The sequence below is a fragment of the Perca fluviatilis genome, chromosome 9, assembly GCF_010015445.1.
Source record: "Perca fluviatilis chromosome 9, GENO_Pfluv_1.0, whole genome shotgun sequence".
NCBI lineage: Eukaryota > Metazoa > Chordata > Actinopteri > Perciformes > Percidae > Perca > Perca fluviatilis.
Genome location: NC_053120.1, coordinates 31286337 through 31303550, shown reverse-complemented (window position 1 = coordinate 31303550; position 17214 = coordinate 31286337). Strand labels below are relative to the sequence as shown.

General features: G+C 39.3%; 1 protein-coding gene across 1 annotated transcript in view; it reads right to left on the bottom strand.

The window, feature by feature from the left end:
- Nucleotides 1-723: 723 nt before the first annotated feature.
- Nucleotides 724-17214, bottom strand: part of slc1a7b (solute carrier family 1 member 7b) — a 206947-nt gene continuing 190456 nt past the window's right edge. Inside the window, exons 9-11 of the mRNA XM_039812363.1 lie at nt 3151-3285; nt 2874-2973; nt 724-1752 (exon numbers count right to left, since the gene is read on the bottom strand). Of these exons, the coding sequence (XP_039668297.1) occupies nt 1492-1752; nt 2874-2973; nt 3151-3285 (496 nt within the window). The 3' untranslated portion in view covers nt 724-1491. The remainder of the gene's footprint in view (nt 1753-2873; nt 2974-3150; nt 3286-17214) is intronic.

Sequence of the window (17214 nt, the reverse complement as noted above, 5' to 3'; positions counted from 1 at the left end):
CAGCCACCGTGCTGCAGTAAACAAAAACGGTCATATATATCATTGACAATTGACCTATTCTGTTGTTTAGGTATGAGGATGTTTTAATAACAGTACTTAAATGCAATATTAATTCCTTGTGATGACACTGGCCATAAAGCAAAACTGTAAAAGTGTGCTCAGACAGAACACATGGTGAATTTAGGAATGTATATTTGCACATAATAAGGACGGTAAGGCCATGTTTGAAATTGCTCCCTACTAATAGTACACCAACTTTATTATTGTATTCAATTCCATTTTTTTCAGCCGTACTTCCAATTTCTACAAGTTGCCGCAATTTAATCTATCACTGCTACACTACACCATGTACACATGACACATAATGATGATGATTCATACCTGTCTAAAATTTATAATATCTGCCTACTATAGAGTGAACTAAGGAGTGTCTATTATATGGATGAGCAGTAAATGAACTGACAAATGAGTAGATTTTGTCCCCTTTGTTTTACAATAGAGTTGTATTTACTTCATGGCCAGTATGCGCAGGAGTATTGTCAAAAGATCCAACCTTTAACTGAATGGCTTCAATGCATAACATGGTGAGAAGTTATATTAACTAATACAGGAGTAAGTAAGTAAGTAAGTAAGTAAATGTGTTGTAGAATGTTTAGATCTGGTTTGATGTATTGCAAATAATAGCAACAAAATCCACTCAACCAACAAACAAGGACCACTAGGTTTATGTTGAATAGCCAGTGGAAATGCCAGGGAAGTTTAATTAGATCAAGTGCTCCTAAGGCTGTTCAAACAAATCTATATTTTGGCCATGTACTACAGTTATAACATGACCACAAGGAAAGGTAAAGTTTCTGATCATCTTCTTCAGCCCTCTTTTCCTTGTCATCCCGTCAGCCTAGCACCACCAGCTTTGTTAAGGCAAAATTAATCAATTAGGGCATTTCACTTTGCTTCCTGATCATTTAGCTCAAACCAGACACTTGTAATTCTGTCTTGTCTCTTGTATGACACAAACAGCTGGCTGCTTGCAGTAGTATAAAATATAATAAACTTTTGTCTTATTAACATGTTGCACACAGACAAAAAAAAATAGAACTTATATAAAATGTAGATATCAAATAGAAATCAGTATATCAATGCAAGTACTCACACATGTAATCAGAGTGTGGGAGTTTAGGTGCGAGCTCACGCTGAAGGTTCACACCAAGGATGAGCTGTATCAATAAAATCATACTGTTGTCTTTTTTGGTGTCATAAATTCCACTGTCAGTGTGATACTTGTCCAGTTTTACAGAAAGCATTTCACTGCTACGAGGCTTTTCTCTTAGTTTTCAGGACATCAGGTCACCAATAAGATTTGCCCCCACAATAACATGAGAGATGAAGATGAGCCTGGCCGTGCTGTCCTCCCACTTGACACAGGATCCTATGCTCCAAGGTTCTAATTAGCATATCTAAACAGACAACCCATCACCCTCCAGCAAGAGGCTATACGTTGGTCTCAAGGCCATTCATGTCAATAGAGCAGTGTCCTTTGCTCTTTTTCAGGTGCCTTGGAGGAATCGGTGGCTTTTTCCTCTGTGAAGGCGGCCGGACACCCTCCTCCAGCTGCATCAGCCGTGCCACGTCGGAAGGAATAAGCTCGTGTTTCACCCCTAAAGAAGGGGGGTGGTAGTTGCCGTTGTTGTTGTGACAGTTCATCAGAGGTGGGATGTTCATTAGGGGTTTGCGCTCACAGATCAAAGGCACCTGAGGGCCGACAGGGTACAGGAAGGAAAGAAGGAAGGGAATTAGGAAGTGAAAGAAAAAAATGAAAGAATGTCAGGAAGGCAGGCTTTAGGTAGGAACTATTATAGTATTATATTGTGAAGAAGTGTAGAATTTATTAAGTAAATATAAATAATTTTAAAAAGTAATTACAGACAAAAACATCCTTCCAAAATATGTGCTTTAATGGAGTGTTTTGACATTTAAAGAAACAGAATGATGTCATCAGTGTTGTGCCTGAACGCGTTCATTGAACGATAGTTCATGAACTCGTTCATATTTTGGGCGAATGTGAACTGAACATACTGTATTACTGCCTGATGAACGTTACTGTGAACACGTTCATTCTGGTGTCTGTGAACGGCACGCTCTCTCAGTTTAACTTCGTTCAATAGAGTGCCAGATTTCTATAGAGCCTTCCAGGCGAAAACCCGGCTAAAACACACCATAAACAGGCCTTAATATGTAGCAGAAAAAAACACCCAATCTCGCAACACCAGCCACCAGTGTCGCAGCCTCGCATGCGTCATCAAAACAAAAAGCAGCATGGAGCTAACAGCAGCATGTAGGCGACGAAGCAGCAAGGAGGCTTCGTATGATCATTTAAATGAGTTTTATGACAAGGTCGGTGAGGATGGGAAAAATCTTACATTTCTGTGCAAACTTTGCCTGCCGGCTTTCAAAAAGAAAATCCGCACTTCAGTCACATCCACAGCAAACCTGAAACGGCACATTGAACTGAAGATATTCCATATGAACATATGGAAAAAAAGAACTATAAACTAGTTCATTTTTGGAACTGTGAACTTAATTCAAAATTTTGAAGTATGAACTATGAAAAATAAAATTTGTGTGAACTTTGAACTAGTTCATGTAGAAAGTGAACTTTCCCAACACTGGATGTCATGTTGTTTTATAATTTCAGAAAGTAGTATTGACAGTATTGACAACCTTTTATCGCAACAGCTCAATCAATCAGAACCATTCCTCACTGTTTTGAGTACCCTTTTAATGACAAACTTAGTTTGTGTCACAAATGTGCAAGTCTCATAGTTGTATCACTTTCTGCAGAGAAAATAACTGTTGCCATAATAAAAACTCACCCCATCTCCCTCTTTCATGAAGTCTTTTCTGCAGATGTGTGCCATGATGCCTGTGGCCAAAGCATCCCCCATTACATTTACCATAGTACGGAATCTGTCTCTGTATAAGAGGAAGACATTTGAGAGAATGAATTGAACTTAAACCTGAAATATTTAGGGACATTTTGACCAAATGAAGAGGAGATGAAGAAGATGGGGCTCATTTGTTTTTGCTCTGTTGTGATTAGTTTGGATCTGTTAGGCAAAAGTGATCGAAGTGAACACACATGCTACTTACAATGCCCAATCCACTGCAATGATGAGAGTGATGTCATCAGTTGGCAACCCGACAGATGTTAGCACTATCACCATAGTTACCAGTCCAGCTTGTGGTATCCCTGCTGCACCGATACTGGCTGCAGTGGCTGTAATACTGGAGATTTAGAGAGAAACCTAATGTCAATTAATATATCATAATTAAGAACTGTATACAATGTTGAACTGTGTTTTTGATCATAAGGACATTTTCAGTCCTTGATCTCTCAAAAAGGCATATCTCCACTCCTTTTTTCCAATTGCAATTGTCTCTAGTGGTGGAATGTAACTAAGTACATTTACTCAAGTTCTGTACTTAAGTACAAATTTAAGGTACTTTATTTGAGACTTGTAACAGAGTATTTTTACAGTGAGGTATTATTACTTTTATTTAAAAGGAACACGCCGACTTATTGGGACTTTAGCTTATTCACCATGTCCCCCAGAGTTAGATAAGTCCATACATACCCTTCTCATCTCTGTGTACAATTAAACTTTAGCCTAAGCTTAGTTTCCAGAACCTGGGAACTGGCCTCCATCTACTTACTCTCCAATAAGACGCAACATTTTCCTATTTACATGTTATGTCACAGCGTCACAAGTTCACATAAGACACAGCCATCTTCTAACTGTATACAAACTGGGAACTATATTCTCAGAAGGCGAAGCACTGCTACTTTGGGCGGAGTGATTTGCTCGCAGCACCTGAGAAGCCCCGTAGTGAGGAGCAGAAAGTAACAACGGTGCTTTTCAGGTGTTGTGGTCTGAGAATATAGTTCCCAGTATGTATACTGTACTGTACGTGTTATAAGATGGCTGTGTCTCATGTGACCTTGTTATTTGTACACGCTGTGACTATACAAATGTAAATAGGAAAATGTTGGCGTTATTTTGTCACTTATTGGGAGCAGTAGGCTAAATGGAGCCGATTACCTCCAGGATCTGTTCTAAACTAGGCTAGCGGTGGGTGCGTCAGACAGAGTTACGATACGCTCGGAGATGAGAAGGGTATGTATGTGTATGGACTTATCTAACTCTTGGGGACAAGGTGAATAAGCTTAAGTCTCAATAAGTGTTCCTTTAAGTAAAGGATCTGAATACTTATTTCACCACTATGTGTCCATTTATTTAACTCTTTTATGTAATTATACAGAAAACAAAAGCAAGAACAGCACCACTGAACTAAAGCAGAGGCGCCATGTGCTTTGAATGGAGACAAATCGCAATTCAAAGGTTGTGCTGAGAAGGACTTCAACAAGCAAAGAAAAACCAGAAAGACCGAAAATGACCTGGAACAGAATTATAATAGACAAATGAGCCAAGATAAACTTAACTTACGAGAGAGGCTCAACATGTTACCAAGGATAGGGGACAAAGTAAGTCAATACATTTTTTTAAACTGTAATCCGATATTTCTCTAACCTTAACCTTTAGAACGTGTCCTCTGCTCTGGTAAACCACCTGGCCAAGGAGAAAAACCAATGCCTAGAGTGGTTAAGTTTCTCAGATATAAGGAAAAGTTTGCTGTATTGAAGAAAACAAAGTTCCTTAAAGGCATAAACATCTTCGTTAATGAAGATGTCCTAGAATCTGGTCGAGAGAAACACAAGGATATGATCCCAGCAACAAAAAAAAGAGGCCAGATATGATAAGCTTATCATCTAAGGAATAGCATGAAGAAATCTGATTGGTAGACGACCACTCTACCATCTGAGCCACAGCCTCTCTTTAGCAAAGTGTTAAGCAAAAGAAATAGCCTGTGTTAGGTGCTAGATCTATGTTCCATATGTGGTTACATAAAACGACTTCTGTAATCCACCTATTGCTTGGATTTAGTTCAAATTTGCACTAACAATGCCTTATTATCTGCCCTACTCCTCAAAGTAATATGAATATTAAAATATGTATTTATTATAAAACTAGAGCCTCAGTTGTCACGGACACCTTTTTAAAAGAAAGTGATTTTTACTTAAAGCTATAGAGCCCCCATGATGAATTCTAAGTAATGACAACAATGTTGGCGCGTCAACATGATACAAGCCCTCTGTGATCGCACAGAGCCCCCACCCTCCCCCACGCAGTTGCTAGTAAATTATCATCATTATTATAAAATTATCTTCACTCGAGTTTCTGCGTGCGAAAGTCGTCGGATGACACAATCTTCTGAACATCACCATACTGAGAAATACCAAGCGAGTTGTGTGGGGCTGATGGTCTTAATTAGCTTTGTAGCAACTCATTTGGCAATGGCTTGAATTTAACTGATGTTCATTAATATCAAAAAGTTACGCACTAAAGCTTTAAGGTAATAAATTATGGTTTTGGTAATTTAAGATTTTTTATGTTCTCATCTTCTGTAATTTGAGGGTTTAGACATTGCTAATGTTTCTGCTGAGCTGCTGGCTGGCTGTTTGAATGGGGATTGGGAGCGCGAGTGCTGTTACTGCTTGGTCCCAGTGTTGCAGTTTCTTTCTTTTGCTAGGGGCCAAATCCTCTGTGTCCCCCCAGTAAATTACACCCTTGCACCTCTGTGTGTGCAGGCAGCCAGGATTCTCTAATATCAACTTTCTCTTGGCGATAGGGTCGTGCACCAGGTAGACAGCATTAATTAAAGCTTATCAACCTCCCAGGATCGTACCACTAAGCTGGACCACTGAGATGGGATGAAAGACAATTTTTTTTCACAAACAAAACCATCATCATCATTATCACAATATCATGAAAGATCTAATAATCACGCACAATTCTACACATATTGTCTTTAAGGGGAAATTCTACAAAAAAATTCACATATTGGTCTTTTTTTGGTGTTGAATGTCAACTGCCTGGGATTCTTAATTGGTTTCAAACATAGTTTGACTTTCCTTTAGTATCTGTGTTCTCACAGACTCAGCCAATCTGTTATGGAGCTGCCCTACTTTTTCCCTGGTGGTAGCAGCAGACAGCTGGTATGTTGTTCTGATCAATGCTTGCAGCAGTTACTGATTATGAGAATTTAAAGGGAAAGTTGAGCACATGTGCACAATACACTCTAGATTAATTTACTGAAGTACGTTTTTTCAATTTGTTCTTGGGATGGATTTAAAATACAAGCCTGGCCTTATGAATCAGTCTATGTCTTCATAGCGAGCAACTGTCTAACTGGATACTGATTAAAAGCATCTTCTCTGTATAATGTTAGATGACTTGAGTGCATAACAATAGACACTGTGTAGAAAGTGATCACCATGTTATTGTACATCTGATATCTGGTGCAGATCCAGAGGTTGAGGATAGGATGATCCCACCGCTCATCACAGCTTGATAGTGAGCGATGGAGAGGGGGGGTCAGAGGTCCAGTAGTGGCGTCACTGGAATATGGTGGTTTATCAAGGCCACATGGCTCTTTTCAGATAGAGATAAGTGGATAGTTTCAATCTATAGTTGCTATATGGACGTATATAGGAAAAACATACAGTGACAAACAGGTGAGTTTGACAAGACACAAAATAATTTCCTTTGTTTTCAGTAAGGTGGTGTTGTCAGAGTGATATCAAATATGTATATAACATTACTAATGTATGCCACTGTTCTTTAGCTGTTCTTTAGGTAGCTTGAGAGTCGATTATGACAATTTGGCAGTAAAAGATTTGTTCTTGAATGCACCAAGCATGTCAGAAACCATTAGTAAATTAATGCCAGCTTCAGCTTCATATTCTAGATTCATTCCCTGGTTTTTCAGTATTTCTTACATTCAGGACATCTCCACAATATTTTTGTAATTTGGGACAGGGTGAAACACAATGAGTATCACTGTTTGCCTTACACTTGAAGCACAATGGAGCCTGCCTTTATCTTGTATTGGTTGCAAATTGTAACGCTTGTGTCTGCAGATTATCTTCGGCGATCTGTACAAAATACCCTTGTGTTACTTTTGTTATTATATTTCCATTTCTCTCTTCCAGTAGATCACTCCCAGTTCTTCAGCGTCAGCAGAAGAGAAGTCTCTTTTCCATACATAAGGAATTAAGAAGAAGAAATTAAAGAGATTCTTTATAAATATCTTGATCGTTGTACTATCAGGATAAGAGCCATAAGAAGGCCATTATAGAAGATTAAAACCTAGTCAAGATCTAAGGGTGTTTTCACACCTACTGTATAGTTTGTTTGCTCTGGTCTGTATCAGTTGATGAGTTTGTGAACTTGGAGCGGCTTCCCCTTGGTTCGATTTCAGCAGCTGGGTCACAACCCCGGAGCAATGCATAACAATTACCGTGCTAGAAATGGGCGGGGCTTTACACGCCATATTTAGTGAACATCGTACATACTCCAGTCCAGTTGTACACCACAACAACTAATGTTTTGTAGCTACTTGAAATTGTCATTGTACAGTAGTGAGAGAGAGAAATAAACATTATTTCATGGTTTTTTTTTTCGCAGTGAGTACGTTCTAAAGCACAAATAAATAACCATCAAACACTTCAGATGATTTTGTGCAGACTGATTTCTCCTCTGCTTTTCTTTGCAGCAGCTGGGCAAGGGAGTACGCTACTCTAGTATCAATTTATGAATATTTTAAGACAAGAGGAGAATGTCAGGATGTGACTTTAGGCAGCTTTTCATTTTGTTCACAGCGTTGCATGTTTTGATTAATTAGTTAATTAGTAGTTTTAGCAGTGTGTGTATTTTTCATTTAGTTTCATTTGTAGATGTGTTGCATGTTTTAACAGTTATTATTTGCATGAGTTTGTGGACTTGCTGTGTTTTTCTAATTGTTTGTTGGACTGGGATTGAATTGGAATTGGCTATGCATTTTGCCATTCCCTCCTTGTCCTCACCTGTTCTCTCCTCAACACCTGATCAGTTCTCATTTTCTGAGATCTCACAGAATGATGTGATACAAATATTACATCTGCTAAAAAATTCTCATGCCCGTGATATTTATTATTTATATTTATTATTTTTAAAGATTCATGCTGATAGCCTCATACCTCTCTTTCTGCATTTAACCAATCTTTGTATCAGGCTTATTCACAACTAAATTACATAACAGTGGGTACAAATTAATGTATAAGTCCCAAAAACTAAAAACATAGGTGGGGGCCCATATTCAATAGAAATAGTGGAACAAATATAAATACACATTCCACAAATAATACTAGATGCGCGCCTAGTACATACAACATTACATATACATACAACATACATACCAGTAGTCCAGAAAAATATTTTAAAAGATAAGGTAATAAAATATTTTTTAGTTGTCTTAAAGTTGGAGATAAAGGCAACACCTTGAGGCCATCATCAACCTGTCCAAATCTCATTCTACAAACAACTTACACCACACTATATGTTATTTGGCTAATAACAACTAAATCTATCCTTACAATAAACATAAGCATTATGTAATTACATCATAACCAAGAAATAGATGTGGGAATATCTCTACCAGAGAGACCTATACTTTCTTTCAAAATATAAGTTAAATTAATGTTACACCATATCACATTGCAATAGTTAAGTTCAAGAATTTATACAATGTGAGAAGGCAACACGAAAATACATAACAACTCTACAACACACAAAAATCACAACCCAATATAATATTTATCTTCAATCTATTTACTAAACTATATTCTTGATCACAAACAAAAATGGCCAGCAACACCAGTCATAACAATTCTTCAATACCACACCCCCAAAGTATGCCAGGTTGTAGACCCAAAACCACTGTATCCCTCCCTAACTCAACTGTAAGAATATTTACAATTTCATTTGGTACATAGTAAAAAAAAATGATCAGTGAAATGCTCAACATGCAATGCTTAACTTACACAATCATCTACACGTGTAAGCCCTCACAAAATCTTGGACTGACACTTTCAGGTAATACTACCAAAAATCAAAGTTAACACCCTGGGTAAACTCAAAACAATGACAAAACTCACACTACATAACAAAGGTTATTTGTCTACAAGCGTGCCTTAAATTCAGAATGATGCCCTCCGTCCCCTGGCATTACGATATAAAGCATGTTTTACCCCATCTTCTTTGTCATGTTAAAATCACCAAGGTATATTTTTACAGTTTATCATATCCTACAGTTAAAGGTTCAGAGAGAGTCTGGTGGTGTAACCAATATAGTAATATATCTCACAATTCCTCTAGATAAAGATCACAGTTACTGCTGTTCTTACATAGAACCTCACTATGTACTTAATGTGTTTTACCATGGTTAAGTAAATGCATAAAATCATTAAGCCGGTTACACAACCAAAACAAATGGTAACAATTAAAAAAGCATTTTATAAATCATAAGTACAAAAATGAGTTGAATGACGGCATGAACACTTTCTATCTTTCCTACTGACTGGAAAACAGCACAAATTACTCCAATCTTTAAATCTGATGATCACACTCTTGTTTCAAATTACAGACCTATTGCAATACTTCCAGCAATGTCTAAGTTGCTGGAAAAAGTCTTGCATAACCAGCTAAGTTCCTACCTTGAAACTAATAACTGGCTCAGTGACTGTCAACACGGTTTGCAGACAGTCAAAATTAATCATGTCATATCCCAACCTTTAGTTTGTGACATGGGCATTCCACAAGTCAGCATTCTTGGACCCTTACTTTTTCTTTTATACATCAATGATTTCCCTCAAGTGTGTAAACACTCAAAATGCTTACTGTACGCTGATGATACTGTGATTTTTTTTCTCTGATTCAAATCCTAATGTCATAAATTCAAAACTATCATCTGAACTTCACCTCTTACATGATGGGTTGAAAAAGAACCACCTGACCATCAATGTAAAGAAAACTGAATGTATGTATTTTCATTCACCCAGAAAAAGTCTTTCTTTTCCTGATTTTATTACTTTTGCAAACCAAGATCTTGTTGTCACAAAGACCTACAACTACCTTGGTGTGCTACTTGATTCACACCTTACATATTGAGAACACATTTCTAAATGAACAAAAAAGCTGAATCAGAAACTCTATGTGTATAACAAGATTAGATCATATCTTTCCTTTTCGGTTTCTGAAACCTACCTACATGCCATTGTGTTTTCAACAATGTCCTACTGTCTTCCAATCTGGTCTCTTACCGCTAAGGACATTACTGAACCAATAGCATGACTATACTACCGAGCACTTAAGATCCACAGTAATCTTCCAAAGTGGTCTCATCATTCACTGCATGAAAAGTGAGATTTCCGTCCCCGTAAACGCCCGTAAACACCCGGAAATCCCCCTAATTTTCGGCAGTTAAAGCTGTTGTAGGTTAGATTGTGAAGATCCAGGACTTTGTCAACAAATTTGAACATCATCTCAGTCCCTTCCCCCTTTCTGCTGCAGCCCAAACCGTCTCCTAAGCCCCTCCCACACAAGGGAGATTGACAGAACTGCCGGCATGTCAGACAACATTTTCAATAACTAAACACTAACACAATGTTAACTTTACTCACCAACAGTAAAATGATGCTAACTAGCAGGCTAGCGTTAGCCATTTCAGCATCATATCAGACTGACCACTGTGCAAACATTACTATTATCCTCACCAACCTAGCTTTGTGGACTTTTGATTACTAATAACCAAGTGAAAGATAAATCATTCATGGTAATTATGTTACCTGTTGAGAAGAAATGTGGCTACATCTGCATCGTTCTTAAGATCTTTAAAATCCTGGAGCTCACGCCACCTCTGAAAAGCCACTCCAATATTCACCCGAGTTTTGGGAAACCTTTCTGCAGCTCGTGCGCTGGGAAGGGGGAGGGGAGAATCCTATTATATGCGTGTGCGTGCATGAGCAGTGATTGACAGGCAGATAGACACCCCCTGTGGCCCTGATTGGAGAAAATCAACCGGGAGCGGTGTAATTTTGCCAATGACACTACAGGCTGTAGGTGGTGCCAGAGGAGCTGGATTTTTTTTATATTACATAATTCATGTAGTTCTACTGGAACATAGGGTCATTTTCAGCAAATATGACAGAAAGTTAGTTTTATAAGACTTACCTACTGCATCTTTAACGACAATTTACAGACTGTGAACGTTGCGTTCGTCTGTGCCACATATTGTCGGAAACGAACCATGACGTATGTGGAGAGCTCCCGTGGAGGTGCAAATGGCTCTAATTAGCATATGAATAGCAGCGACGCGTGCCTGGCCAGAGAGTGTCTGGCATGGCTGGAATTTCCTCACTCACTATTGGATGAAACCACTACTTTTAAACAAGAAAAGTCACTCCTGATTGGTTGGCAGGTATGTCATGGGTTAGGCTATTGGTCACCCTGGGCCATTATTATTATAATAATAATAATAATATATATACACACACATACATACATACATACATATATATATATATATATATATATACATATATACACACACACACACACACATACATATTTATTTATTTTTTTCATATATGCTACGTTGCATATTCATGTCATTGTTATCCTACGGAAAATGATTTGCCAGGAATGTGGTGTTTATTCAAAGATAGAGCTTTATTAACACAAACGCAATCAGAAAAAATCTATGTACAAAGCATAGGAGACACACAGTTTGACATAGCACACACAAGAAATATCCTACAGCACCGTCAACCCCTAACCCGCGGCCGCCTCGGAGCTGAGTAGGTAACCGGCAGCATTCTGTCTGAATTCGGTCCATTTTGCAGATGTCTGTGGTACGTTGTCCTGTATTTCGGATCATCAGGTCTATGTGGTGCACTTCCAAATCGTCACCTTCCTAAAATAATTGCCTAAGTCATTTTTAAAAAAAAATTATTTTGTTGCCTAAATCATCTCCTCATGGTGCTGGCCATCTATGGTAAAATTGCCTAAATCCTCAGTTGAACAGGTCATGTGATTCTAAACCTTAAGTATAATTGCCTATGTCAAGCATGTGACTTAGGCAGTTTTATTTTTTGTGTTTTCTGAAAAACCTGAAAAAATGACTTAGGCAATTATTTTAGGAAGGTGACGAAATGTCCACCTCACCCGCAGCCAGCACACTCTGTCTCACTTCCAGCAGCTGTAAAATCAATCAATAAAGACAATCAGTAGGCTACTGTGCGAGGCACACAACACATATGAGCACCTGAAAATAATCACATTGACCAAAAACGGATCTAATCCCCCCCTCTTTTCTTCTCGACAGACTCCGAGCGGAACTCTTCACAGCTTCTGCCCGCGATGCCAGATCTGGTTGTTTCTACCTGAAGCTCCTGCGTGCTGTCTCCTAATATGTCTTACAGGCAGCTGGAAAACAATTAAATGAGAGTGGTATGAAAAAAAAAAAAAAAAAAAAACATAAGTCACAAGGATCCGGATAAAACAGTAAACGTTACTTACACACAATTGCGTCATTATCAGCGTCGTGTAAATCTGGACTTGCAGACATAGCTCCGAGCAAATATAGGTCACGGCCTCGTTATGAGGTTAGTCTGTAAAAAAAATAAAAATGTACGGTTAAGATCGGTATCTATTAACGTATCTATGTCCTTATACAGCAGAATGAATGATATGACCAAAAAATACACTTTTATAAAGCAACTCACCCGCTTAGCTCTGCTAATGAATCACGCTGAAAGCAGCCAGGCACACAGCTGTGCTGCTCGCGTTTAAACTTGCGTGCATGTCGCGGGGTTTAAAACATTACTGCCAAGTTTAAGTAGCCTGTTTAACAGCCAAAGACAGTCATAGGGCCCTATTTTAACGATCTGAAACGCAAGTGTGAAACGCCAAACGCAAGTAGCTTTGTGGGCGTATCTCGGCCGCTGTTGCTATTATACCGGCGGGATAAATGACTCTTGCGCCCGACGCAAATCTTAAATGGGTTGGTCTGAAGTAGCTAGGTGTGGTTTGGGCGTAACGAGAAAATAACCAATCAGAGCGTCATCTCACATTCCCTTTAAGAGCAGGCGTATTGTTCCATGGCGGACTGCTATTATGATGGCGGATTTACCTGGCGCACGCCAGCGGGAGCTGTCCGGGATGCGGCAAAGTAACAAATGCCCGTCTTGGCCGGGTGGCGATGTTGCTGCGGCCTCTCGGGCGCATCTCCTCAAGTCTGGAGAGGATTGCTGCAGCCATGGAGCGTGGGCCTCCAAACGCACCACCTGCTCCTGTTGTGCCCCTTCCTCCTCCCCCCACTCCATCTCCGTCCACCCGCTCCACCAGGAGCACATCGCGCATTACTCCAGATTCACCAGATTCCGCCGGAGTGTCCAATCCCACCGTAGTTCAACATCACGTCTCCTTAAGTCCTCTAATATTTCCTCATTCATGTCATTAACACATCCATGATTCATGGAAATGTTGTGTAAAACACAACAAGCCACAAAGAATGCTGCGACTTTTTGAGGACTGTACTGTAAAGTGCCTCCTGACCTATCCAAACACTTGAAGCGCATTTTCAGTAATATTTTTCTTTGTAATTATGTATGGTTTTCAAAAACGGGAACTGCTGTAGATGAGAGAAGTGTATGCGCGTTGTGCACACACTACATTATGGCCAAGCATGCGCCCCTAAAATAGCATCTGAATAACGCGCTACTGACTTTAGACCAGGTTTTTCCTGGTCAGTGGCGGAATTGTTTTCTGAAACTGCAAAATAGGACTACGTAACGTTTGCGCCTGAACACGCCTCCTCTTTTCGCTGAACCGCCCCCGGGAGCGCAAATACAATCCCTAATTTACCGACGTGCGTCTGTGGAGGGAAAAGTCCACTGTGCGTCGGGTGCAAAATAGGAATGATACATGCGTCGGTGTACAAAGGCAATTGCGCTGAGTGCAAGATAGGGCCCATAGTGTTAATAAACAGTAGGCTACGGACTAGTTCGCCGTTATATTAATAATCATATACTTACATTGTCTTTTCCTTTTCTGTGGGCGCATCTTTACGGAGCCTTGGAGGTGATATGGAGGAGAAAAAAACGCTCCGTATGTCTTGAACAACTCCTGTGTGTTTCCAAACACACAAGTGAAGTTTGAAAGAGTGTACAGACAACTCTTTTACGAGTTGGCCTGAAATACTCCCATACTTTGGAAGTTTTTGCTCTAACTCTCGGACTCATCTCCCGCCGCTATTTTTCAAATCGAAGCAGTGAGGGCGGGGGTAGGGGGCGGGGCAGAGTGATAGAGAGAGACAAAGAGGAGCAGATTAACCAGCAGGGCGTGAACAGCGCACACACTGGTGTGGAGGGGAATTACAGTGAGTTTTAATGGAATGCTGGGAAAGTTTAATAACAATAACAAGTTTAATAACAAGTTTAATTAACAATAATTGAAGTCTAGATTATGAGGCCATTTCAGCAGAGCCAACAACTTCATATGCCATGGACATGTGAATATGGTGCTGAATTTGCCGGTATTTTAAGAAGACAAATGGTTGTGACTTTGTCATTCTATGACAAAGCTGATATGCTTTATGTGAAGCACAGTGTTTTGGTGTCAGCAGAAAGACTTCTCTTAAAAAAACTGTACAGTGGTGCCTCTGTCTCCATTCCACCATATAATAATAATCTTGGATGAGCAAGACCAAAGAAAGGTCACTGTAATCATGCCACTATGCACAGTGGTTGAGCTCTAGGAGACTGTGATGTTGTTTGCATGGAATGCACATTTTACCTTTGTGGCAAAGCCTGATTAAAACTAAGTGTTGAAATAAATTGTTTTGTGTATCTTTTTTTACATAACATTGGTCATTGCTAATGACATACACGGTAATTAATCTAGCATACTTTCATTAAATAAATCAATTCAAGCTAAAATTTAAGAGTCTACAATTAGGCTATACTGAGCCTGATCTATTTTAAGAGATTTTCTTAAAATTAAGTTAATACATTTTAGAAAAATGTCACCTGGGGTAAACCTCCCGCTGCTAACCAGGTTTGCATTTGTGTAGCTCACAGCATTTTCATTTACATGTTAAAGCCTCCCCTACAATGAGTGGGAGGGGGGGTCATGGGGGGACAACTGCCAAGCAAGGCCCACGTCAATTTCCGACAATTCACGGCAGTTTTCGGTGTTGCCTGTAAATTGCCATATAAGTCGTAAACCTGAAGTTCCACGACAATCTACAGTGCCGCATACTGACAAAAATCCCACTTTTCATGTAGTGATTGCAGTGCGCTCACATGCACAAATGCTTTGACTTACCAGAACTACGTAAACAGCCATGCTATTGCATTTCATTTTCAGATTCAAAACAGCTCTTCGCCAGCAGTTACAGTTCTTCTTCCGACACACAATATGACACCAGTACGCTTCACTAGGTCAGTCTCACAGGCACTCATTCCAGTTCCCCCATACAAAAACAACTATGCTATCCTTTTTCTATATTTACACCAAAACAGAACAGGAACCTGCTGTAAACCAGTTTTTAAACTGAGTCAGGCCCGTTTATTGTAACTTAATTGTTGCTTTTAAATTTTCCTGTATAATAAATGAAATGAAACGATTATGAGAAAAAGGAGGACAAAGAAAGAGAATCTCTGATGTGACCTGCCAGAGGAGAGTTGTGTTTTTAAGATTTTTAGTCATTTTTTAGTGCTGTGCAGGAGTAACAGCTTTGCTGTTGGCTTCACGACTCATTTTAAAAAAGAGAGAAAAAAAGAGAGATTTGTGCTACCCAGCAGCTGTACTGATCTGCAGTCTGCAGATGTGTGTCTCGAGTAAGAGAGAAAGAGAGAGAGAAAGCGGCGGTGCTGAAAAAATTAAGCAAAACTTATTTTCATATGTTTATGTTCTTTACTCACGGAGTCAACTTTGAAAACGGGCAGACATCTGGGCACTCACTGTCAGCGGACTGTTGTCATAGGGAATGAATTGAACTGCTCTGCTCTTATTGAAGCTGCCTGTGAAAACCCAGCTTAAATTTTCTCATTTATTGTTATCTCTGCTGAGTCAAAACACATGTAGGCATGATCTACTCCTCCCTCCTCTTTTTTTGATGGAGTAATCTCTTTAAATGTGTGGCACTTATGTGAATGATACAATAATTAATCTTAATTAATGGACTGTAATTTTTCAGATGTGTTTTTAGCTCATGTTCAAAACATTCTGCAAATTCAAAATTGAACTCATCCCATCTATGTTCTCTGGCTTTGGAGGAGTTGTGGTATTTTGAGAAAAATTAAGTTATAATATTACAAGAATAAAGTCACACTATTTCAGGAAATAATCCACCTGCACCATAGTCTGCTGTACATTACAATATTGTTCTGCTGATAAGGTAGATCTCAGACCTTCTGACAGACAAAGAGCCCTGTTTGAGACGCTGGTCTCCGAATTAGACAAAGTTTAGTGAAGTGTCTGAACAATACTACATCGGAGTTGGAAAACCGAAACTAAGGCATAAATACATGAAGCACAAGCACGACACATCTGTCGCAGCATCCCCTCAGCAGAGCACGTCCATTAATTATGATTACCTGAAGCGGCACAGACCTGAAGCAGCGCTGCTTGTCGGATGTGCCAGAATCCTTTAAAGGGGATTTAGTAAGACATTCATCAATATATTGCTCCTCCTGCCTCTACTTTTGAGATGATCAGTATGATCCACTATCCTCTGTATCCATTGCTGAGGCTGGTCAGAGGTTTTCTCCACTTCAGATTCAATTTCTGGTTTCGATGGCTCTTTTTTGAAGTTTTCCAGCTACAATATGCTGATCTGAGGTATTCAAACGGTGTGTGGGTTTACCTGCTCATCAACGACCGCAGACATGTTTACTGTGATTTCTTGGATTGCTTGATGAAGGCAGGAGCTCCCGAGCAATTTCTGGCTCTTCAATACCTAATTGCAGGGTGGGAGAGCTCACCCTGATTTAATACAGTTTTTTGATGGCATATGATAGGAATTACTAAGAAAATATTGATTGATCCTCATATAACAGGGTGTCCAAAACATGGAAGTATCTTAGATCCATGATCGATCTTTATGTCTTTGCTCTGCTTGTGTCAAGTTTAAAACTAGCATTTTCAAACTGGTGACAGACATCTTTCCTACATCTGTGCTGAGGTCAAAAAATCACAGAAAACATTAAAGTGA